Raw genomic sequence first — 26127 nt, 5'->3', positions numbered from 1 at the left:
AGTTGAGTGGCTTGCTCAGCCGTTTCAGATGTCGATTAAGGGTCAACCACATCGCTGTGGGTCCTGGAGCCACATGCTGGCCAGACCTGATAAGGATGCAGATTCCCTTCCCTGAAGGACACTATGGCTTTTGTTTGTCGAAGCTTTTCATCTTGCACTCATCAGGACAATTCGCAAGAATACCAAATGTAATGGGAACAACAATTTATACAGCGTGGGAAGAGAGCGCTGATTGATTGGCAAGCGGACTCTTAAAGAACATGTGCACATACATTGCACCTGTTTTATCCAAACAAATTAAGTGACAGCCGTTCGCTGGTTCATTCTTCAGGGCAATGTCTTGAGCAATAGGTCAAGCTGTCTGGATTAAATTTCTAACAATGCTCGGCAGTTAACTGGATTAAATTTCTAACAATGCTTGGCAGTTAACTGTCAATCGTCAACTGGTGCATTCTCCATGGGAATGCCTCTGCCGATCAGAGTTCACGCGCCAATCAGTCAGCTCTCTTATCATGCAGTATAAGTTGTTGTTCATTTACACTTGTAGCGTTCTTGCAAATTGTCCTGATCAGTGCAAGACCGAAAGGTTTCGACATAAAAAACGGTCTCTCCTTTTCAGCAACACGCCGGTTCTGCACACTACCAAGTGACGGTTAAAGGGCTTGAGTAAACCATGGTGGGATTTGAACCCCGTGTCCCCAGAGCAAAAGCCTGGGCCTCTGGATTACTAAACCAGTGACACTGCCGTTTCTCCCCCCTCTGTTTTAAGCTATTTGTCCGGTACCCTCTTTTAAAGTTCCAATTGAATCTGCTTCCACTGCCCTTTCAGGCCACGTACTCCAGGACAATTTGCAAGAACACTACAAGTGTGAATGAACAACGATTTATACTGCATGATAGGAGAGCTGATTGATTGGCGTGTGAACTCTGATGGGCAGAGGCGTTCCCATGGACAATGCACCAGTTGTACAAGTGTAAATGAACAACAATTTATACTGCATGATAAGAGAGCTGATTGGTACATGAACTCTGATTGGCAGAGGCGTTCCCATGGACAATGCACCAGTTTATGATTGACAGTTAACCGCATTTAAAAAAAGAAATCCCTGTCCCACCACAAACGCCCCGCCCCCCCCACCGCCACGCTAGTTCTCATGGCTCTCGGGGATGATGTTTTGCCGGAGCCTTCCACCTATGCCCACCCACTACCATCCTCCACCCGCTCTCTTACCCCCACCCTTCCGGTAGCCGCCTCCTCTTCCAATGGGTTGGCCCTTAAGCCCCAACGATAAAGTCAGCTGCCGTTTCACGGAACCCATCGCCCTGATCCTGCCCGTTCCCACCACCACGCCCGGCCTTTTGTTTTTAACCCCCGCAGGGCACATCGGATCTTTAAAGGGGCATCTTAAGAAAAAAAAGGAAAGTGGAGATGCTTCTGAGGCCGTCCCTCTGGAACGACACCTCTGCGAGTTTGCCAGTCCACGAGCCCGGGACTCCGGTGAGCCGACGGGGTGGGGCTTTTGCGGACATCCCTGAAGCATTCCCGCTGTGAGTCTCCTGCCGCCCGCTGAGCTCCGAGTCGAGCAGTCGCTTCGGGGGAGTCGGGCGTCCGGGGGTGGGGGGGGGCGACACGTTTCTGACCGATCGCGCCTCGGTGCTGGGGAGGGTTGCTGTCGGAGCTCCTTTCTTGCTACCGGATCTGGAGAAGCTTGCTGGTGGTACTTCTGCCGTGCCTGGAGGCGCCTACGAGGGTTGTCCGAGTCTCCGAAGCATATATATGGGACTGGGATCACTGCTGCCTGGTAAATTGTGACCATCGTCCTGTGGACGTCGGGGAGAGAACCAACATGGGGATCAGTATAAAGCGGGTGAATCTTCCAGTGCACTCCCTGTCACGGCCGGGTACGCGTGTCATAAGAATAAGTGACAGAAAGGAAGGCTTGCGATTATGGAGCATCTTCTAAGGGCGTAGGACATCCCCGAGTCCACGCTACTGCCAAAAAAACAAAGTACTTCTCCGGAACAGAAACAGAAAATGCTGGAAAAGCTCAGCGGGCACGGCCGCATCTGCGGAGAGAGAAACCGGGTTAACGTTTCGAGTCCGTGTGACTTTTCCTCAGAGCCACTTCGGAGCTCGTTCCGCTCTGAGGACGAGTCACACGGACTCGAAACGCTAAACTCTTGTTCCTCTCTCCACAGAGGCTGCCAGGAGTTTCTCCAGCGCTTTGTGTTTTTATTTCAGATTTCCAGCATCTGCAGCGTTTTGCATTTATCTCGCGTGCAGTCACTGCTGGGATGCAGGAATCCCGGCAGCCAATTTGCACATGGCGATCTCCTACAAATAGCAACGTAACAGTGCCCAGGTCATCCCCTTTTTTCAGCCGTGTTGATTGGGGGCGGGGGGGGGGGTGCGGGAATAAATGTTGGGCTGCAGAGAGAACTCCCGTCTCTTAACAGAGCTAAACTGATTCAATCTTCTAACCCTGACAGGTTATTCTGCTTCCCCCAAATCATTTCTTGCAATGATTCTTATACCTTTCCTTCCAAAGTGGGCATGATGTGTCATTGACAAGATTGTACTGTCCTATCAAAATCCCCCTTTATTTTTTCATCGGGTGTGGCGCGCTGTCCTATCAAAATCCACCCTTACCCGCTCCCACCCCCTTTATTTTTTCAGTGTGCGTGGCAAGTTTGGCAACCATCCCTGATCGCCCTTGGTCTGAGTGGCTTGCTCGGCCGACTCAGAGCGGCAGTTAAGAGTCAACCACGTTGCTGCGGGTCTGGAGTCACATGGGGGCCAGACCAGGTAAGGAAAGGATGGCAGATTTCCTTAGTGAACCGGGCAACAATGGATGATGGTTGTCATGGTCACCGTGACCGAGACTGGCCTTATCTTCCATATTTATTAGCTGAATCCAAATTCCACCAGTTACCCCCGCCAAGCCCGAGGATTAGTCTGGGTCTCTGGATTACTCGTCCAGTGACATTACCACTTCGCCACCTTCCCACTTGCACCCCCCCACCGCCACCCCCCTCCCCCAACCTTTAAACTACAATTGTCCAATGAAGCATCTTAATTCTGCGTTCAAACTATATTAGAGACTCCTTGACGATGTCTATCTGCATAGCCCCTTTCAATAACTTTCCGCTCTTTGCGAATGTTGCACATATTCATCAGTAAACAGCAGCTTTCTTTCCTGGTCATCTTACAATGAAGAGTGCAGGAGGGAATGCCAGGAGCAAGCACCAAGCATACCTAAAACCGAGGTGCCAACCTGGTGACGCTATAGCACAGGACTACTTGCGTGCCAACCAGCATGCGCAACAGGTGAGCTAGGCGCTCCCACGACCAACGGATCGGATCTAAGCTCTACAGTCCTGCCACATCCAGTCGTGAATGCTGGTGGACAATTAACCAACTCACTGGAGGAGGAGGCTCCACAAATATCCCCGTCCTCGATGATGGAGGAGCCCAGCACATCAGTGCAAAAGATAGGGCTGAAGCATTGGCACCAATCTTCAGCCAGTAGTGCCGAGTGGATCATCCAACTCGGTCTCCTCCGGGGGTCCCCAGCACCACAGATGCCAGACTTCAGCCAATTCGATTCACTCCATGTGATAATCAAGAAACGGCTGAAGACACTGGATACTGCAAAGGCTATTGACCCTGACAATATTCCGGCAATAGTACTGAAGACTTGTGCTTCAGGACTTGCCGCGCCCCTAGCCAAGCTGTTCCAGTACAGCTACAACACTGGCATCTACCTGGCTATGTGGAAAATTGCCCAGGTATGTCCTGTACACAAAAAGCAGGACAAATCCAACCCGGCCAATTACCGCCCCATCAGTCTACTCTCCATCAGTAAAGTAATGGAAGGGGTCATCAACAGTGCTATCAAGCGGCACTTGCTTAGCAATAACCTGCCCATTTTGGGTTCCGCCAGGGCCACTCAGCTCCTGACCTCATTACAGCCTTGGTTCAAACGTGGACAAAAGAGCTGAACTCCCAAGGTGAAGTGACAGTGACTGCCCTTGACATCAAGGCCTCATTTGTCTGAGTGTGGCATCAAGGAGTCCTAGCAAAACTGGAGTCAATGGGAATCAGGGGGGAAACTCTCTGCTAGTTGGAATCATACCGAGCACAAAGGAAGATGGTTGAGGTTGTTGGAGGTCAGTCACCTCAGCTCCAGGACATCACTGCAGGAGTTCCTCAGGGTAGTGTCCTTGGCCCAACCATCTTCAGTTGCTTCATCAATGACCTTCCTTCAGGTCAGAAGTGGGGATCATAAGGTCAGAAGCAGTCCATGTCCAAATGCAGCAAGATCTGGACAATATCCAGGCTTGGGCTGACAAGTGGCAAGTAACACTCGTGCCACACAAGTGCCAGGCAGTGACCATCTCCAAGGAGAGACAATCTAACCATCGCCCTTTGACATTCAATGGCATTACCATCACTGAATCCCCCACTATCAACATCCTGGGGGTTACCATTGACCAGAAACTGAACTGGACTAGCCATATAAATACTGTGTCTACAAGAGCAGATCAGAGGCTGGGAATCCTGCGGAGAGTAACTCACCTCCTGACTCCCCAAAGCCTGTCCACCATCTACAAGGCACAAGTCAGGAGTGTGATGGAATACTCCCCACTTGCCTGGATGAGTGCAGCTCCCACAACACTCGAGAAGCTCGACACCATCCAGGACAAAGCAGCCCCGCTTGATCAGCACCCCATCCACAAACATTCACTCCCTCCACCCACCCACCGATGCACAGAGGCAGCAGTGTGTGTACCATCTACAAGATGCAGTGCTGGAATTCACTAAGGCTCCTTAGACAGCACCTTCCAAACACACGACCACTACCATCTAGGAAGACGAAGGCAACAGATAGATGGGAACACCACCACCTGGAAGTTCCCCTCCAAGTCATGGAAGTATATTGCCGTTCCTTCACTGTTGCTGGGTCAAAATCCTGGGACTCCCTCCCTAACAGCGCTGTGGGTGTACCTACACCACACGGACAAAATCCTGGAGCTCCCTCCCTAACAGCGCCGTGGGTGTACCTACACCACTGGGGCTGCAGCGGTTCTAGAAGGCAGCTCGCTCACCACCACCTTCTCAAGGGGGCAACTAGGGATGGGGCAATAAATGTTGGCCCAGCCAGCGACACCCACATCCCGTGAATGAATAAGGGGAAACACAGTCTGAGTGCTGCATTTGAGGAAGGATTTGAAGGCATCGGAGAGAGTGTAGAAGCGGCTGACGAGAACGATTCGAGGGATGAGGAACTCCGGTTGTGTCGATTAGATTGGAGAAGTTAGGATCGCTTTCCTTGGAGAAGAGAAGGAGAAAGGGAGATGTGACAGAGGTTTTCGAAGGCATGAGCGACCTGGACAGGATCAATGGGGGGAAGGTGGGGGTGGAGAAACTGTTCCCATTGCCCGAGAGATCGGGAACCAGGGGGGGAAACACAGATTTAAGGCGATTGGTAAAAGAGGCAAAAGAAGAGATGAGAATTATTTTTCTCACACACCCGAGTGCTCGGGGTCTGGAATGTGCTGCCCGAGAGTGTGGTGGAGGCAGGTTCAATCGAGGCTTTTGAGAAGGAATGAACTGATTATTTGGGAAGAAAATGTGCAGGGTTGCAGGGGGTGGGGGGAACAATGGCACTAGGTGGGACGCTCATTCGGAGAGCCGGTGTGTGCACAATGGGCCGAATGGTCCCCTTCTGCACTGAAACATTTCCCTGATTCATTCATTCCCTAACTGGGAAGCCCTTCTGTACTGTACTACAGGACACTTCGCAAGAACGCCAACATAAGGGGGAAAAAAAACCCAACAATTTATACTACATGGGAAGAGTGTGCTGATTGGTGGAGGCGATGCCATGGAGGACGCACCGGTGACGGTGATTGACAGTTAACTGCCAAGCACTGTTTGGAATCTAAACCAGGCAGCTGGGCGCCGACTGGTCAAGGCATTGTCCTGAGGAATGCACCAGCGAATGGCTGTCACTTATTTTGTTTAGCTGAAACAGAGGCGCGCTACCAGTTCGTAAACAGAAAGGTGTTTTTGATTGTTGATTTCCCCCTTTATAAGCAGTGGCACATGTTCCCCAACGCCTTCGGTTTGGAGCGATCCAAACCTTTATTAATAACCCCACAGCACCTTGCGAACAGCGACTGGGACATGCGGTTTGATACGCTCCGCCGGTCTTCGGGAGGTACGGCCTACCTACCCAGCATCACACCGGCACTGCGCATTCTCCCTGGCAACGCCTCTGCCAGAGTCCAATCGGCACTCTCTTCTCATCTAGTGTAAATTGTTGTTTTGTTTCCCCCCCAACTTATATTGACATTCTTGTGAAGCGTCCTGATGAGCGCAAGACAAAAAGCTTCGACATGTCCCTTTTCTCAGCAATACTCTCAAGTTCTGTACTACCGAACGACTATTTGTACATCTGAGACAGAGGTACCACATAGAAACCCTTCTGCAAGATGTAAGGTTCTGAACCCGGCACGTTATTCTGCTACGCTGTCGTGGACGGGAGGGGGTTTTAATTTGGAACAGCCCCGATTTCTCCGCTCGCTGCCCGTTCGTAAACACAAAAGGTGTTTCTGATTTTTGATTTTCCCCATCTTTATAAGCACATGTTCCCCAACCCTTTGGTTTGGGGTGATCCAAACCTCTTATTAATAACCCCACCGCAAACTCAAGGTAAGGTAAAATGAGAGGGGTAGTTTATTTTACACACACACACACAAAACGCGGGAAGGGGTTTGGTGGCGCCCACACCCTTTTTGGATTCATACAACAACAAAAGGGGGAACACGAGCGAATGAAAGGGGTTCAGGGCAAAAGACCACGACCAAAATGGGAATTATGGTTTCGCACGAGTCCAAGAGTCTAGAATCAAAATCCACCGGAGACTTCTTTCACAAGAGATCGGCTTGCTGAAGACAGGTGGTGTTAAAGATTCGCATTTCCGGCAGTATTGATGTTCCAAGGTGAAGTAGCCGCACGCGGAGGGTTGAATTAGCTCTGTAGGCGATAGTACAAAATCTTCCCGGCAGAGTCAGGTTAGACGGTGGAGGGGGGGGTGGGGGCGGGGGGCAGTGGTCCGACCTGGCCAGAGCTCGCTTCCGGATGGCCTGACCGACAGACGTTCAAACAGCGGACCGAAGACGGAATCCAAAAGCTGTGTAATTACCGCAATTCAAATCGCTCAAGTCTCGAGTCATGTGACAGGTTGGTTTCGGGGTCGAGCTGTTCAGCTAACGAGGCCCCCCTGGTTAAAACCCATGGTGTTTTGAGCACGTAATTGTCGAACCATTAGCACAACGTTGGAGACGAGGAGTCAAAAATCGCTCTGCCTTTGCCCGTAACTGGTTGGTGCGGACGTCTTGTCTGCTATCCTTTGTGTTGGCTTGGCTGGAGTGTTTATACCATGCAAGGGGTGTTACTATTGCATGGGGTTTTGGATGTGTTAATCTCGGTCCGTTTCTAAACTGCTCAGAAACTTCCAGAGCTCCCGTCATGTGGTCAGCAGTGGTCATTTGATCAATCCGGCAAATTTGTCCATTTGAAAAGAAGAGTAATAATTTTATAAAGTAGCCAGTGAGTAACGTCAGTGAGACACATTGTGCGCGTGACTGATTATCCTAGAGAGTCGTTTGACATTGTTTTTTGGTTGCTTTTCTTGGGACACAGGAGGCTGAGGGCAGCCTGGATCGAGGTGTGCAAAACGACGAGGGGTCCAGGTAGGGTAGACAGGAAGGGTTTCCTGTAGCGGGGAGGTCAATCGTCAGGGGGCACGGATTTAAGGTGAGCGGCAGAGCGATTAGAGGGGGCATGAGGCAAAAACTCTTCACCCAGAGGGTGGTGGGCGTTTGGAATTCGCTGCCCGGATGGGTGGGTGAAGGCAGAAACCCTCAATGCGTTTGGATCTGCAGCTGAAGTGCTGTAACCTGCAATGGTTACAAAACCGGTTGCCGGGAGGTGGGATTAAAACCGGCGGCTTGTTTTTTTCTCCCGCACCCCCCACCCCCAGCTGGTGCAGACACAATGGGCCAAACGGCCTCTTTCTGGGGCCGCGTAACTTTCCTACGGTTCGAGGGTCGTTGCCGCGGTTCTTGGCACGCTCAGGATTGCTCGGCCAGTGCTGTCCAATCGCGGAATCGCATCTCTGGCTGCGTCGGGTCAGTGCTCGGCCCGTCGCGAGGAGCCGGAGGAACGAGCTGTTTGATCGGATCCGTCGGTGGTTGGCAGAACATCTTTCTGGCTTAAGGCTTATCAGTTTGGGCTTGCAATGTGGCTCACTTATACTTGCTACAAGGCGCCTGTATTCACATGCAAGGGACCTGGCCAGGCACTGGGCGTTTTTAAAATTAAACAAAAAAGACTGGGGGACAATAGTTCCCCGGCCGATTGTCCATGTCGACATCTCAACCCCTTCCACAGCCAGCGTCCTTTCCTGAGGCAGTACAAAGCCTTCCCTCGGAAATTTGGTAATCTTGCAGCTGTCCTGATGAGTGCAAGACGAAAAGCTTCGACAAGCATGCCTCCTTTCTCAGTGATGCTCCAAGCGGTGGCCTGCAGAAATCGGGGCAGCGCCGTCAGTCGTGAACCTGCTGGTGTTTCGTCAGGTAGGAGGAGCGGGTGAAGCCCCTCCCGCACTCGGAGCAGGTGAAGGGCCGCTCGCCGGTGTGGACCCGCCGGTGGCTCAGCAGGTTGGAGGCCTGGGTGAAGCCCTTGCCGCAGGCAGGGCAGGTGAAGGGCCGCTCGCCGGTGTGGACCCGCCCGTGCCGCCGCAGGTTGGAGGCCTGGGTGAAGCCCTTGCCGCACTCGGGGCAGGCGAAGGGGCTCTCCCCGGTGTGGACCCGCCGGTGGGCCAGCAGGTCGGAGGACTGGGCGAAGGCCTTGCCGCACTCGGGGCAGGCGAAGGGCCTCTCCCCGGCGTGGGCCCGCCGGTGCCGCCGCAGGTGGGAGGACAGGGTGAAGCGCTTCCCGCACTCGGGGCAGGCGAAGGGCCGCTCCCCGGTGTGGAGCCGCTGGTGGGCCAGCAGGCTGGCCGAGTCGGCGAAGCCCTTGCCGCAGGCGGAGCAGGGGAAGGGCCGCTCGCCGGTGTGGAGGCGCCGGTGGCTCAGCAGGTTGGAGGCCTGGGTGAACCCCTTCCCGCACTCGGGGCAGGGGAAGGGCCTCTCCCCGGTGTGGACCCGCCGGTGGGTCAGCAGGTCGGAGGACTGGGCGAAGCCCTTGCCGCAGGCCGGGCAGGTGAAGGGCCTCTCCCCGGTGTGGACCCGCTGGTGCCTCAGCAGGGCCGACGACAGGGCGAACCCTTTGCCGCAGGCCGGGCAGGCGAAGGGCCGCTCCCCGGTGTGGACGCGCCGGTGGGTCTCCAGCTCGGAGGGGTGGCTGAACCCCCTCCCGCAGTCCCCGCACTCGCACGGCCTCTCCCGGCCTTGCCGGCACCGGTGCCTCTCCCGGTCGGACGGGCGCCTGAACCCGCGTCCGCAGGCGGGGCAGGCGTTCGGTTTGTCCGCGCCGGGGGTGCCGCTCCTCCCTTCCATGTCGCCCCACGGTCTTCGGGCCCTGGTGTGAGTCGAGCGCCTCCGCTGGGTTATCTGCCCGACGTCGGGCCCTGTCGGGAAATCCCTCCCCTCCTCGTTGTCACCTGATGTCCCACAGTCGCGGCTGTAAATGCAGGAGAAAGGTTCAGATTGGACGATTTTTTTCCTTTCGCCTTCCGGATCTCTCTCTTGAGACCTGACGCTCGGCAGCTCAATAGCCCCCTGCTCCCCTCCCTCGCTCTGGCCTCTCTCTCTCTCTCTCTCTGAGCGGGTGGCTCTCCGTTCTCTCAGCTCCCACCCTAACGCCGCCGGCAGCCCTCTGGTCCTCCGGGCTTTCCGCCTCAAACGTCAACTCTGCTTCTCTCTGCTCGCAGATGCTGCCGAGACCTCCCAGCCGTTTCTCCTCCTCGTTTCCGCTGACTTTCGTCTCTTCTCTTCCCGTGGAGTACAAATTGTTGTTCGGTGTCCTGATGAGTTCATCAAGTTCTTTTACTGGTTTTGCCCCTACCCAGCCGCCCCCCCCCCCCCCCCCCGCTTTCTCTCCTCTCTCCCCGTGAAATCAGTCTCTCGCACAGCGTCGCCGTCCCTTTAAAATCACGAGCCAACACAGGCACGGTGTCCCTTTAAATATGCAGATCACCTGCCGTGCGCAGCGCGCAGGCTCAGTCGACTCAAACCTACCGGGCCCGGCGCAGGCTCAGTCGACTCCGCCCAGCCGGGCCGTCACTGCGCCTGCGCGCTGGGCTCCGAGTGGGGAAGGCGGCCGTTTGAGGAGCCGGAATGGCCACGCCCCCTCCCCTCCCCCACCCCCCAACAAAACCGAGTGAGGGAGTGGGCTGGGAGAATGTTCGGGGGGGGGGGGGGGGAGCGGAGAGAGAGAGAGAAAGGGAATGAAATTAAAAGACAAACCGGCAAGAGTCCGACCGGGACTAACGGCAAATTCCAGTGGAGCGGATGCGGCGGGGCTCTGCGTAAGAGCAGGGGCACGTGATCCCCGTCGAAGAGGGCGTGGCCGGAGCGGTGACTGACGTGCGCTCCGGCCAATCGGGAGAGCGAGCGGGCTGGCGGACCGAAGGGGGGCGGGGGGAAGAGAGCCGGGTCCTCCAACCAATGGGAGGGCGCGACATTGGCGAAGGGTGGGTTCGATGCTCAGGTGCGCGCTGGAAGGCCATTGTGACGTGAGTTGGAGAGGTCGGTGACTGACGTGCGCTCCCACCAATGGAGGAAGCGCAGGCGCTGGAGGACCGAGGGGGGACAGGCGGGTCCTCCAACCACTGGCGGGGGCGGGGCATGGAGCTCAGGTGCGCTGGGGGCGGGTTCTGAGGTGCTCGCCCCAGGTGAGTGCAGGTAGCTGGGGACAGACAGGTAGAGGGAGACTGGGCAATCTTAGGGCAAAGATAATAAACATACCTTACAGAATTGATGCTTATTCATAGATAAGCAGCCAACAATATATAATGCAACAATTAGAGTCACACAGCACAGAAACAGGCCCTTCGGCCCATCGTGTCTGTACTGGCCATCAAGCCCCTATCTATTCTAATCCCATTTTCCAGCCCTTGGCCTGCAGTCCCCTCCCCCCTCCTAAACCGTGGCATTTTGAGTGCACATCCAAATACTTCTTAAATGTTATGAGGGTATCTGCCTCTACCACCCCCTCGGGCAGTGAGTTCCAGATACCCTCCACCCTCTGGGTGAAACAATTCTTCCTCACATCCCCTCAAATCTCCTGCCCTCCCTTACCTTAAATCTACGCCCCCGGCCCCCCCACCCCTTCCAGGTTATTGACACCTCCGCTAAGGGGAAAAGTTACTTCCTATCTACCCTATCCGTGTCCCTCATATCAAGTCCCCGCCCCGCCTCAGCCTTCTCTGCCCGAAGGAGAACCCCGGCCTATCAACACCTGCCCCTTTACTTCCCCTCTCCTCACCGTCCAAGGGCCCAAACACTTCCTTTCTGCTTCACTTGCACTTCCCTCAATTTAGTCTACTGCATTCGCTGCTCCCCAATGCGGTCTCTTCTACATTGGAGAGACCAAACGCAGACTGGGTGACCCGCTTTGTGGAACACCTTCGGTCTGTCCGCAAGCATGACCCAGACCTCCCTGTCGCTTGCCATTTCAACACTCCACCCTGCTCTCATGCCCACATGTCCGTCCCTGGCCTGGCTGCATTGTTCCAGTGAAGCTCAACGCAAATTGGAGGAACAGCCACCTCATCTTCCGACTAGGCACTTTACAGCCTTCCAGACTGAATATTGAGTTCAACAATTTTAGATCATGAACTCTCTTCCTCCATCCCCACCCCCTTTCTGATCCCCCTTTTTTTCCCAATAATTTATATAGATTTTTCTTTTCCCACCTATTTCCATTATTTTTAAATGTATTTCCATCCATTGTTTTATCTCTACCTTTTAGCCTATTTCGATCCCTTCCCTTCACCCCACCCCCACTAGGGCTATCTGTACCTTGCTCGTCCTGCTTTCTACCATTAATTAGCACATTCCTTAGATAATATCACCACCTTCAACACCTCTTTGTCCTTTTGTCCATCTCCACCTATCACTGGCCCTCTATCCAGTTCTACCTGTCCCACCACCACCCCCCCCCCGCCCTTAAACCAGCTTATATTTCACCTCTTTTCTATTTTTACTTAGTTCTGTTGAAGAGTCATACGGACTCGAAACGTTAACTGTGTTCCTCTCCGCAGATGCTGCCAGACCTGCTGAGTTTTTCCAGGTATTTTTATTTTTGTTTTGGATTTCCAGCATCCGCAATTTTTTACTTTTATCCCAGTCTCTCTTCATAGCTGAAACGCTCCAGCCCAGGCCACATCCTGGTGAACCTCCTCTGCAGCCTCTCCAGTGCAATCGCATCCTTCCTATAGTGTGGCGACCCGGAACTGCACACAGTACTCCAGCTGTGGCCTAACTAGCGTTTTATACAGCTCCAACATCACCTCGCTGCTCTCGTGTTCTGTGCCCCGGCTAATTAAAGTATCACATGTGCCTTCTTAACCACCTTATCTACCTGTGCTGCTGCCTTCAGGGGATCCATGGACATGTACATCAAGGTCCCTCTGACCCTCTGTACTCACCCACATTATCCATAGCCCTTTATGCTATTGTTAATCAGAAGTCTATCAATCTCTACTTTAAACGGACTCAATGACTGAGCTTCTGGGGTGGAGAATTCCAAAGATTCGCAACCTCTGAGTAAATAAATTTCTCCTCTTATCGGTATTAAGTGGCTTCCCCCTTATTTTGAAATGGTGTTCCCTGCTTCTAGACTCCCCAACCAGAGGAAAAAAATCTTACCTGCACCTACCCTGTCTATTCCTTTAAGTATTTTGTAGGTTTCAATGAGGTCACCTCTCATTCTTCAAAACTCTCGTGAATGCAGGCCCAGTTTCCCCAGTCTCTCTTCATAAGACAGTCCACAATACCCCAGAACACATCTGGTGAACCTTTGTTGCACTCCCTCGAGGGCAATAATATCCCTTCTAAGTAGGAAGGAACTTAAGCAAGGAGTCAGGAGGGCTAAAAGGGGTCATGAAATGTCATTGGTAACCCAGGATTAAGGAAAATCCCAAGGCCTTTTATACATATGTCAAAAGCAAGAGGGTAGCCAGGGAAAGGGTAGGCCCACTCAGGGACAGAGGTGGGAATCTGTGTGTGGAGCCAGAAGAAATGGGAGAGATACTAAATGAGTGCTTCTCATCGGTATTCACCAAAGAGAAGGACTTAGCGGTCGATTTGTCTAGGGAAGAGTGTGTAGATAGACTGGATCATGTCGAGGTCAAAAATGAGGAGGTGTTAGGCGTCTTGAAGAATATTAAGGTGGATAAGTCCCCAGGGCCAGATGGGGTCTACCCCAGAGTACTGAGGGAGGCAAGGGAGGAGATTGCTGGGGCCTTGACAGAAATCTTTGTATCCTCACTGGCTACGGGTGAGGTCCCAGAGGACTGGAGAATGGCCGATGTTGTTCTGTTGTTTAAGAAGGGTAGCAGGGATAATCCGTGAAATTACAGGCCGGTGAGCCTTACGTCAGTGGTAGGATAATTATTGGAGAAGATTCTTCGTGACAGGATTTACTAATATTTGAAAGCAAATGGGCGTATTAGTGAGAGGCAGCATGGTTTTGTGAAGGGGAGGTCATGTCTCACCAACTTGATCGAGTTTTTCGAGGAAGTGACAAAGATGATCGATGATGGAAGGGCAGTGGATGTTATCTACATGGATTTCAGTAAGGCCTTTGACAAGGCCCCTCATGGCAGACTGGTACAGAAGGTAAAGTCGCATGGGATCAGAGGTGAGCTGGCAAGATGGATACAGAATTGGCTTGGTCACAGAAGACAGAGGGTAGCAGTGGAAGGGTGCTTTTCTGAATGGAGAGCTGGTGTTCCACAGGGATCAGTGCTGTTTGTAGTATATATAAATGATTTGGAGGAAAATGTAATTGGGCTAATTAGTAAGTTTGCAGACGACACTAAGGTTGGAGGAGTTGCAGATAGTGAAGAGGATTGTCAAAGGATACAATGGGATATAGATCGGTTGGAGACTTGGGCGGAGAAATGGCAGATGGAGTTTAATCCGGACAAATGTGAGGTAATGCATTTTGGAAGGTCTAATACAGGCAGGAATTATACGGTAAATGGCAGAACTCTTAAGTGCATTGATGGGCAGAGGGATCTGGGTGTACAGGTCCACAGGTCACTGAAAGTGGCAATGCAGGTGGATAAGATAGTCAGGAAAGCATATGGCATGCTTGCCTTCATCGGCAGGGGTATTGAGTATAAAAGCTGGGAAGTCATGCTGCAGCTGTATAGAACCTTGGTTAGACCACACTTGGAATATTGCATGCAATTCTGGTCACCACATTACCAGAAGCATGTGGAGGCGTTGGAGAGGCTGCAGAGGAGGTTTACCAGGATGCTGGACCTGGTCTGGAGGCTATTAGCTATGAGGAGAGGTTGGAGAAACTCGGATTGTTCTCACTAGAGCGACGGAGATTGAGGGGCGACTTGATAGAAGTTTACAAAATTATGAGTGGCATGGACAGAGTTAGATAGTCAGAAGCTTTTTCCCAGGGTAGAAGAGTCAATTACTAGGGGGACATAGATTTAAGGTGAGAGGAGAAAACTATAGAGGAGATGTGCGGGGCAAGTTTTTAACGCAGAGGGTAGTGAGTGTCTGGAATTCACTGCCAGAGGAGGTGGTGGAAGCAGGTACGATAGTGGTGTTTAAGAGGCAGCTTGACAAATACATGAATACGGTGGGAATAGAGGGATACGGACCCCGGAAGTGCAAAACGTTTTAGTTTGACGGGCAATATGATCGGCGCAGGCTTGGAGGGCCGAAGGGCCTGTTCCTGTGCTGTACTTTTCTTTGTTCTTTGTATGGGGACCAAGGCTGCACGCTGTACTCCAGGTGTGGTCTAGCTAAGGTTCTGTGCATTTGAAGCATGACTTCACTACTCCTGTACCCCAATCCTCTTGCAATAAAAGGCTAACATTCCATTAACTGCACCTGCATGTTAGCTTTCGGTGACTTGTGGACAGGGACACCCAATGTCCCTTTGTCCACCGACACTCAACAGGGTTTCATCTGTTTAAAGCCACAGACAGAAAGGTCCAGGTTTCTCCTGGAGTGGTGGTGTGTGCAGGGCATGATTTCAAAATCGGCAGATGATACGAAGATCGGAAATGTTGTCAACTGTGACGAAGATAGTCTCGATCTTCAAAAAGACATAGGCCTTTTGGTGGATTGGGCAGACAAGTGGCAGATGAAGTTGAATGCAGAGAAGTGTGAGGTGATTTGTTTTGGCAGGAAAGATATGTATAAAATAAAGGGTGAGCTTCTAAAGGAGGTGCAGGAACAGAGGGACCTCGGTGTATACGTACATAGGTCATTGAAGATGGCAGGGCATGTTGAGAGAGCAGTTAATAAAGCATATAGCATCTTAGGCTTTATTAATAGGGGCATTGAGTACAAGAGTAAAGAGGTCACTTTGGACTTGTATAAGTCACCAGTTAGGCCTCATCTGGAGTACTGCGCCCAGTTCTGGGCACCATACTTCAGGAAGGATGTGAAGGCATTGAGAGAGAGTACAGAGGAGATTCACAAGAACGATTCCCGGGATGAAGAACTGTAGCTATGAGGATAGATTGGAGAGGTTGGGACTGTTTTCCTTGGTGAAAAGAAGGCTGAGAGGAGACTCGATAGAGGTATTCAAGACCCCGAGGGGTGCGGACAAGGTAAATAGTGTGAAACTGTCCCCACTCAACAGAACATCAAGGACTAGAGGGCACGGATTCAAAATAATTGGTAAAAAGGAGTCAATGTGATGGGAGGGAAAACTGTTTCACCCAGAGGGTGGTTGGAGTCTGGAGCAAACTTCCTGAAAGGGTGGTGGAGGCAGGTTCGATCAAGGTACTCAGAAGGGAATGGGATTGCTATCTGAAAAGACAGAATGTGCAAGGGGATAAGGCAGGGGAGTGGGACTAGGCGGAATGCTCTTTCCAGAGAGACCGTGCAGACTCGATGGGCCGAATGGCCTCCTTCTGCACTAGTAAAGATGCTGTGTATTCCTTTACTACGTTAGTCCTCCCAAAATGCAATTAAAGTGTTTTGCATATAAATATATTTATAATTAATAAATAACACACACAGACTGGGTGACTGATATGCAGGAACATCTCTGTTCAGACAGTGAGTGTGACCCGCTTCCCCACCCCCCCCCCCAACCAAGCCGCCAGTTGCTTTGCCACCTCGCCTCGATTCATCACCTGGCTCTCACGCTGACATCTCTGTCCTCGGCCTGCTGCAATGTCGCAGAGAAGCCCAAACGCCAACTGGATGGACGACGCCTCACCTTCCGCTGAGGCGCTTGGCAGCCTCCTGGACTCTCGGTTGAGACCGACGACTTCAGGCCCTTGAACTCCGTCCTCCGTTTTGGACTTTTGTCGTCCCCTCTCGCGCGCCAGTCCGCAACTCGCTCTTACCGAATACCAGCATTGGTCCCCTCATTTAAGGAAAGGTGTTAACGCTTTGGAACGGGCCGGTCATCTTATGAGGAAAGGTTGGTCAGGTTAAGCTGGAGTGCAAAGGGACTTGGGAGTCCTAGTCCAGGATTCTCTTTAAGGTTAACTTGCAGGTTGAGTCGGTAGTTAGGAAGGCAAATGCAACGTTGGCATTTATTTCGAGAGGACTAGAATATAAAAGCAGGGATGTGCTGCTGAGGCTTTATAAGGCACTGGGTCAGACCACATTTAGAATATTGTGAGCTAATTTTGGGCCCCGTATCTCAGGAAGGATGTGCTGGCCCCTGGAGAGGGTCCAGAGGAGGTTCACGAGAACGATCCCAGGAATGAAAGGCTTGACATATGAGGAACGTTTGAGGACTCTGGGTCTATACGCGATGGAGTTTAGAAGGATGAGGGGGGATCTGATTGAAACTTACAGAATACTGAAAGGCCTGGATAGAGTGGGACGTGGGGAAGATGTTTCCATTAGTAGGAGAGACTAGGACCCGAGGGGCACAGCCTCAGAGTAAAGGGAAGACCTTTTAGAACAGAGATGAGGAGAAACTTCTTTAGCCAGAGAGCGTGGTGAATCTATGGAATTCATTGCCACAGAAGGCTGTGGAGGCCATAGGTCATTGAGTGTATTTAAGACTGAGATAGATAGGTTCCTGATTGGTAAGGGGGATCAAAGGTGATGGGGAGAAGGCGGGAGAATGGGGTTGAGAAACTTATCAGCCTATGATTGGATGGCGGAGCAGACTCGATGGGCCGATTGGCCTAATTTCTGCTCCTCTGTCTTATGATCCGCTGGATCTTGTGAGAATAAGAGGTGACTTGATTGAAGCATATGAGATCCTGAGGGGACTTGACAGGGTGGACGTGGGGGAGGACGTTTCCCCCCTTATGGGACAGACGAGCGAAAGGGGCCACTGTTTAAAAATAAGGGCTCGCCCTTATAAGACAAGAGACGGGGAAAGATTTTTTCTCTCAGAGAGAGGTGAGGCTTCGGAACTCTCTCCTCAAGAGGTGGTCAAGGCAGAGTCTATGAATATCTTTGAGGCGGAAGTTGATAGATTCTCGAGAACGGAGGGGGGGGGCGGGGGGTGGTGAAAGGTTACTGGGCATAGGCAGGAGTGTGAAGTTGAGGTTAAAATTAAATCAGCCACGATCTTATTGAATGGCGGAGCAGAGTGGTCTACTCCCGCTCCTACTCTGTACGTTCGTATTACGTTCGGACAATAGCACTGACCTTTCTTCCGCTATTAACACCCACTTGGACCAATGCTTTGCCTATTGTTCCGTGGCATCTTCGTCACTTAATCTCCTCTGCTCTCTTAACCCATCCCTGACCTTCTCTTTTGCTCCACCTGCCCCTCCCCCCCTTTCCCAACAGTATAAAACCCATCGCATTCCTCCCTCCCGACAGTTTCGAACGAGAGTCACGTTGGACTTGAAACATTAACTCTGTTTTTTTTCTCTCTCCGCAGATGCTGCCGGGTCAGCTGAGTTCCTCCTGTTTTTAATCTAACGAATAATATGTTGAGTGTGAATCGGTAAATCTTTAAGGACGACGACGATTCCCCTAATTCCTGCAAATCCTTTGCCATGCGGGGACTCCAGGTCGTTCCCCGTGACCCCGGGGCCGCGGCGAACGACTCCAGCTGCTCGGACTCGGGGCGAGGTGATGGGGGCCGAATCACTGCGGGGCCGGGAGTCCAGCTCCTGGAGGCAGAACCGCAGTCCCGTCCCTCTGCCCCGCAGGGAAGGAGGGGCTGCAGGAATAGGAAACGGGGAGGTCGGGGTAGGAAGAGGCAGGCAGGCAGGGGCAAGCGGCGGGACCCTCCGTGCGGGGCAGGAAGGGGAAGGGGGGAAACGTGGCGCTTTCAAAGTGGCCTTTCAGTGCCGCTGAGGGCGAGGGCCTTCGAGAGCACGTCCACGGCACGGTGGGGTGGGGGGAGTGTAACAATGCGGTGGTCGTAGGGGTTTCGATAGTCAGAGCAATCCTTCAACTGGCCGACGGGGCTCGCACACGGTGTGTTCTGTCCCTGATGTAGGACATCCCCGAGAGGGGTGGGGGTGGTCGGAGGTGGGGTGGGGGGTGGGGGGGGGGGAGATAGATCGGGGTGAAGACCGTCCTGAGAGGGGGAAGAGAAATGTCGAACACTCGAACACCATGAGAACCAACGCCGCGGGAAGGATAAGAGCCGGGGTCCTGCAGTCAAAGATTTCGGAAGCTGGGGAGGAAATTAAAGGTCGGGGAATAATCTCGGGATATCCCCCCACCCGAATAAACTAAGCGAAAAAAGCCACGAGGTTCCACGGTTTCAGGCGGAAGATATTTTACTGAACAAAAGCCAGCAACGCAAACAGTCGACGCTACCCATCTTATGCTCCAACATCCAGAATTAACGTGAGGGTAAACATGAATTAGCAGGCAAACCGTGGTCGAACACACCACAAAGTGCACGTTAACTCAAACGGATTCCACAAATTTCTCAACGGCCCACCCCAGACATCGACGAGTCATTAAAAACTCTTCGTCGTCTTGTCTTCCCCCACCAGGGATTTCAAGCTCTTCTCTTTTAAGGATCTAGCCCCTGGCTTCGCTCAAAAGCCACTCCTGTTCACCTTCCTGCTTCTTCTTTGGTCTGCAAATGGCTGCCAGGCAGCAGGACTCGGGCGCAGAATGCCCCTGCTACGACTCGCCACCCGGCTGTTCAATCTCTTCTCCCGAGACTGCGTCCACACTGGATTCCCAAGGCGGGCGTCCCCAGCATCTAATCACTCAGCGCCAGCCCGGCTTCCTAGCTCTTCTGATCGGAGCCCTACTGCTCACTGGAGGGTTCACGTTAAATTTGACAAGGGTGATGGGCAAAACTATTGCTCCTTCCACTGGGGGTCGCTTAAAGAAACATTTCCCCGTTTATTTTAATTTAGAAAGCGGCAAAGAATGACAAAAAAATTAAGAAGGAGGGAGAAATGACCAGTTCGAGAGAAAGCTAGCTAGAAATATCGAAGAAGAGAGTAAGGGTTTCTACCGGTATTCAAAAAGGTGAAGAGTAAGTAAAGTGAGTGTGGGTCATCTAGAGAGAGAGAGAGAGAGAGTCTGGGGAATAAGGAAATGGCGGAAACATCGAACAGACATTTTGTGTCCGTCTTCACTGCAAAAGACACAAATAACATCCCAGAAATACTTGTAATCCAAGAGGTGAAAAGGAGGGAGATATTGCTGAAATAAGGGACATGTCAACGCGCTCACCGGGACACTTGGCAAGAATACCAACATAAGGGGAAAACAACAATTTACACCGCATGCGAAGAGAGCGCTGATGGGTTGGGAAGCGGGCTCTGATTGGTGGAGGCGTTGTCGCGGAGAATGCACTGGGGATAGCGGCCGACAGTTAACTGCCAAGCATTGTTTGAAATCTAAACACGGGCAGCTCTACCCTGGATGGGTCAAGACGTTGCCCGGAGGAATGAGTCGGCGAATGGCTGTCGCTTATTTTGTTGAGCTGAAACAGGCGCAATGTGCGTGTACATGTTCTTTCTGGTCTGCAAAGAACAGGGGCGCCCCGTGTGTGTAGCTTCTGGTACCAGGCAAATGCACCACACCGCGGGGCACGGCTGATTGTCAGCGTCACTCTTAGCGCACCGAGGATTATTTAGCAAATGTCGTCCGATCGCGGGATCGCGTCCGACGTCGGGCACTGCGTTTTGCGTTTCGCAAGCACGGGGGGGCTGGGTTGGGTACGGGTCTGTACCCCGCGAACAGCTGGCTGGAACATGCGGTCTGATACGGTCTGCCAGTCTTTGGGCCTACACACCCAGCACCCCGCTGGCACTGAAATTCATACACCACATTTACTTGTTTGCGTGACAGGCAAGGACGTCCATTTGGCTTGACGGCAGCATCCTGTTAAGTGGCGAATGCCACACTCGCGCTGCTATTGCATAGCGGCAGCGTGGGACAGGTGCAGAAACCCCGTACTCACTGTTTCGATATTTCTAGCTAGCCTCGCCCGTTGCTCCAGTTACTTTGAGCTCCCTTACCCTTCCAGGGTAATCTGAGGTAGACAGGGCACCTTTCAGGGCCGAGAGCGGCGACCCTTGGGCCCCTCTTCACAGAGCTTGCGTGATTCACGGTGTGGAATGAGGCCATCAGGGTAGCCATTGAGGCGGGAAGGAGGTGAGGCTGGAACCGTGTAAAACGCCGGTTAGGCCGCAGCTGGAGTCCTGCGTTGCACTTGTGGCCACCACGTGATTAGGAAGGACGCGACTGCACTGGTGGAAGGGTGCAGAGGGGATTCACCAGGGCTGGAGGGGTCGGAGCTATGAGGAAAAGATTGGATCGGCTGGGGTTGTTTCCCTTGGAGCAGCGGAGGTTGAGAGGGGACCTGATAAGAGGTGTATAAGATTATGGGGGGCGTAGATAGGGTGCAACACGTCCAAGAGTCTACTCTGGAGAGCTCCCGTCAGACTGTAAAATAGCGAGTATGACTCCCCTTTCCAAAGAAAGGAGGGGGACAAGAGAGCAGGGAACTCCAGGCCAGTTAGCCGAGCGCCTGTCATCGAGAGAAGGCTGGAATCTAATCCTAAAAGGAGGCACCGGGAAAATCTTAATGCAATTGGGCAGAGCCAACGTGGTGTTGAGCGAAGGGGGAAAATCGCGTTTAACTAATTGATTTGAGGAAGCGGCAAGCAACGCGGATAAAGGGGAACCCGTAGACGTGGCGCACCTGGATTTCCGAAAGGCGTTTGGTCAGGGGCCGCGTCAGAATATTGGCGTGGATGGGAGGATGGGTTAGCTAACAGGAAGCAGAGAGTAGGCACAAATGGGTCATTTTTCGGGATGGTGAGCTGTAACGACTGGAGTGCCACAGGGATCGGCGCTAGGGCCTCAACTATTTACAATCTGTTATCAATGAGTTGGACAAAGGGACCGATGGTATGGTTATTAAATTTGCTGCCAACGCAAAGATAGGTAAGGAGAGCAAGTTGTGAAGAGGACGTAAGGAATCTGCAAAGCAACGTAGATAGGTTCAGCCAAAGACGAGCAGATCGAGTATAATATGGGAACTTGGTCCAATTCAGCAGAAAAGCAGCATATTATTTAAATGATGTTCAACGGCATTACCATCACTGAATCCTCCCCCACTATCAACATCCTGGGGGTTACCATTGACCAGAAACTGAACTGGACCCAGCCATATAAATACTGTGGCTACAAGAGCAGGTCAGAGGCTGGGAATCCTGCGGAGAGTAACTCACCTCCTGACTCCCCAAAGCCTGTCCACCATCTACAAGGCACAAGTCAGGAGTGTGATGGGGACACTCCCCACTTTGCCTGGATGAGTGCGGCTCCCACAACACTCGAGAAGCTCGACACCGTCCGGGACAAAGCAGCCCCCCACCCGCTCGATCGGCACCCCATCCACAAACATTCACTCCCTCCACCCACCGACGCACAGTAGCAGCAGCGTGTGTACCATCTACAAGATGCACTGCAGCAACTCACCAAGGCTCCTTCGACAGCACCTTCCAAACCCACGACCTCTACAACCTAGAAGGACAAGGGCAGCAGACACATGGGGAACACCCACCACCTGGAAGTTACCCCCTCCGAGCCCCTCACCATCCCGACTTGGAAATATATCGGCCGTTCCTTCACTGTGGCTGGGTCTAAATCCTGGAACTCCCTCCCTAACAGTGCTGTGGGTGTACCTACACCACAGGGGGCAAAATCTTGGAACTCCCCCACTAACAGCGCTGTGTGTGTACCTACACCACAGGGACAAAATCCTGGAGCTCCCTCCCTAACAGCGCTGTGGGTGTACCTACACCACAGGGGACAAAATCCTGGAACTCCCTCCCTAACAGCGCTGTGGGTGTACCTACACCACAGGGACAAAATCCTGGAACTCCCTCCCTAACAGCGCTGTGGGTGTACCTACACCACAGGGGACTGCAGCGGTTCAAGACCACAACTGTACACAATACTCCAGGTGCAGTCTCACCAAGGCTCTATAAATTGCAACAAGGCATCTTTATTCCTGTACTCAAATCCCCCTCACGAGAAAGGCCAACATACCGTCTGCCTTCCTGACTGCTCGGGACAGTGACTCACGGACAAGGGACACCCAGGTCCCTCGGGACATCAGCGCTTCCCGACCCTCTCGCCGTTTAGGAAATGTTCTGTGTTTCATGTTCTTCCGACTAAAGTGGATAATTATTTCCACGTGATATTCTGTCTGCCGCGCTCCTGCCCCCTCACCTGGCCTGTCCAAGTCTCCTTGAATCCTCTTTGTATCCTCCGCACAGCTTACACTCCCACCTGGTTCAGTGTCATCGGCAAATATTACATTTGGTCCCCGCACCCAAGTCATTGATATGGACGGTGAACAGCTGGGACCCCAGCGCTGATCCCTGCGGTACCCCATGAGTCACCGTCTGCTACCCCGATCGTGACTCATTTATTCCTACTCTCTGTTTCTGACTCTTAACCGATCCTGGATCCATGCCGGTACATCACCCCCGCTGCAATCCCACGAGCTCGTTTCTTTGCTCACCTCCTGTGCGGGACCTTATCGAGCTCCTTCCGAAAATCCAAGTGCACCACATCCACCGGTTCCCCCTTATCTATCCTGCCAGGGACGTCCTCAAAAAAGACACCAGCCGCTTTGTCAGAGGTGATTTCCCTTTCAGATATTTATTGTTTCCTTCGATTCGTTTACCTTCGTGCGAACGATTTGTGCAATCGGATGGAGCGCCTATAATTCCGCCTTTTAAACCCTGGTCCGTTTTTTGACTCCGTCCGAAGCTGGCCTCTCGCTTCTGCTGCCCCGGTCCACTGTCGTTTGCCCATCCCCTGGACAGCGCCAGCAAGTCTCCCCGTGACGATATCGTGCAAGTCCGGCGTCGCCGGAGCAGGGGGTGCGGTCACGTGTGGACCCGCCGGTGGGTCAGCAGGTGGGAGGACTGGGTGAAGCCCTTCCCGCACTCGGGGCAGGCGAAGGGCCGCTCGCCGGTGTGGACCCGCTGGTGCCTCAGCAGGTTGGAGGAGCGGGTGAAGCCCTGCCCGCAGGCCGGGCAGGCGAAGGGCCGCTCGCCGGTGTGGACGCGCTGGTGTCTCAGCAGGTTGGAGGAGCGGGTGAACAGCTTGCCGCAGGCGGGGCAGGCGAAGGGCCTCTCGCCCGTGTGGACCCGCCGGTGTTTCAGCAGGTGGGAGGACTGGGTGAACCGCTTGCCGCACTCGGGGCAGGGGAAGGGCCTCTCCCCCGTGTGGACCCGCTGGTGCTTCAGGAGGTAGGACGACTGGGTGAAGCCCCTCCCGCAGGCGGAGCAGGTGAAGGGCCGCTCCCCGGTGTGGACCCGCTGGTGGGTCAGCAGGTCGGACGACCGGATGAACCCCTTGCCGCACTCGGAGCAGATGAAGGGCCTCTCGCCGGTGTGGACCCGCTGGTGGATCAGGAGGTAGGAGGACTGGGTGAAGCCCCTCCCGCAGGCGGTGCAGGTGAAGGGCCGCTCCCCGGTGTGGACCCGCTGGTGGGTCAGCAGGTGGGAGGAGCGGGCGAACTCCTTGCCGCAGGCGGCGCAGGCGAAGGGCCTCTCCCCGGTGTGGACCCGCTGGTGGGTCAGGAGGTTGGACGAGCGGGTGAAGCGCTTCCCGCACGCCGAGCAGGCGAAGGGCCTCTCCCCGGTGTGGACCCGGCGGTGCACCCGCAGGTCGGACGACTGGTTGAATCCCTGCCCGCACTCGGGGCAGGTGAAGGGCCTCTCCCCCGTGTGGACCCGCCGGTGCGTCAGGAGGTCGGAGGACTGGGTGAACCCCTTCCCGCACTCGGAGCAGGGGAAGGGCCTCTCCCCCGTGTGGACCCGCCGGTGGGTCAGCAGGTCGGAGGCGCGGGCGAACCCCCTCCCGCAAGCCGGGCAGGCGAAGGGCCGCTCCCCGGTGTGGACGCGCCGGTGGGTCTCCAGCTCGGAGGGGTAGCCGAACCCCCTCCCGCAGTCCCCGCACTTGCACGGCCTCTCCCGGCCCCGCCCGCACCGGTGCCTCTTGAGGTCGGAGGGGCGCCTGAACCCGCGTCCGCAGGCGGGGCAGGCGTTCGGTTTGTCCGCGCCGGGGGCGCCGCCCCCACCTTCCATGTCGCCGACGGTCTTCAGGCCCCGACGGGCGGAGGGGGTCGGACGGGCGGAGGCGGCGTTGAATCCGGAACCTTCTCTCCCTCTCTCCGTGAAAACACGTTCGACGATAACCATAAAAAACTGCAGGACGGGAATTCAGAGCAGACAGTTAGTTAACTTCACCTTGAACGTTGCTCGCAAACCTGTTTAATCTTCCCTCTCTCTCTCTCTCAGGGTGTCACTGTCCCTTTAAATCACAATTGGAAGACAGGGGCAATGGCCCTTTAAATAGGCAGATCGCCTGCTGGAGGCCGCCGCGCATGCCCAGTCGGCTCAAACCCGCCCGCTGCGCATGCTCAGTCCCCTCGGAGCCAAGCCGAGGGAAGGCGTTTGCGCCTGCGCGTTGGCTTCCGCAGGGAGAGGGGTAGGAGGCGGCGCTGAGGCCCGAAAGGCCGTCGGGGAGACTGAGTTTTGCCCCGCGAAAACCGAGAGAGTGCGAGCTCGGAATAGGGGAGGGGAGAGGCTAAAAATGAAAGACAAACCCGGCAGAGTCGGAACCGGACGAACGCAGGGCCGGGCCGAGCACGTGATCCCGGTGGTTAGAGGCAGGGGGGGGATGGCGTGACTGACGTGATCTCTGACCAATCAGCGAGAGAGGGAGCGGAGGGCGGGGCTGGAGGACCGCCGGCAGTTGAGCGGTGGGCGGGGTGAGCGGCTTGGCTCCTCCAATCAGCGGTAGGCGCCCCACGTGGGGACCTCCCCCCCACCTACCACCCACCCATTGTGACGTCCGCACAGAGGCGGGCAAGGGACGCGCACTCGAACCAATAGGCGAGACGGGAGAGGACGGGGCTAGGGGGTGGGGTGCCTGGTCCGAATAACGGGCAGCGGGCGCGTGAGGCCTGGGGGAGGGACGGAGCGTGGAGGGGAAGGCTTGGGCGGGGGAGGAGGGGGGAAATGGGCTCGGGTCACGTGTTAGTAACCGCCACCCGGGTAAAGGTGGCTGCGCACGCGCGGCCGCCTCACTTGCTCAAGTGGAGGGGCGGAGCGAGCTCGCGCAGGCGCACTCGCCGGCGTGGCTGACCGAGGGAGCTCTTGAGCATGCGCAGTGGGCACTGAGAAAGGACATCACTGACCTGCATTGCCCTGGCGCCTGTCACAGCCCCCAGGAAATCCCAAGGCCTCACCCCCACCCCTACCCACTTCAGGGCCCATGAAGGGCTTTCCAAAGCGTAGCCACTCTTGCCTGATAGACAGCGTGGCCTCATGGCCATTTTGTGCACAGCAGGATCCCACAAAGAGTTCCACTGACCACGGCTCACGAGTTCAACCGTGCGTGTGGAGGGGATTGAACACTGACCTCAGGACCCCGGCGAGAACCTCCACCCCTGCCATATTTAACGCCGCTGGAGCG

The 26127-nt window shown here is 54.1% G+C and overlaps 1 protein-coding gene across 1 annotated transcript; it reads right to left on the bottom strand.

The window, feature by feature from the left end:
* Positions 1–8601: 8601 nt before the first annotated feature.
* LOC144677518 (uncharacterized) lies at positions 8602–24734 on the bottom strand. The gene is made up of 4 exons (XM_078537587.1): positions 23531–24734; positions 18122–18364; positions 16356–16566; positions 8602–9694 (listed from the first exon to the last, which is right to left on the bottom strand). Exons 1-4 carry the CDS (start codon positions 24732–24734, stop codon positions 8617–8619), a joined length of 2736 nt encoding a protein of 911 aa, XP_078393713.1. The 3' UTR covers positions 8602–8616.
* Positions 24735–26127: the final 1393 nt, after the last annotated feature.

This window comes from Cetorhinus maximus, unplaced genomic scaffold (genome assembly GCF_964194155.1).
Source record: "Cetorhinus maximus unplaced genomic scaffold, sCetMax3.hap1.1 HAP1_SCAFFOLD_2624, whole genome shotgun sequence".
Lineage (NCBI taxonomy): Eukaryota > Metazoa > Chordata > Chondrichthyes > Lamniformes > Cetorhinidae > Cetorhinus > Cetorhinus maximus.
This window is presented reverse-complemented; position numbering and strand designations above follow the sequence as displayed.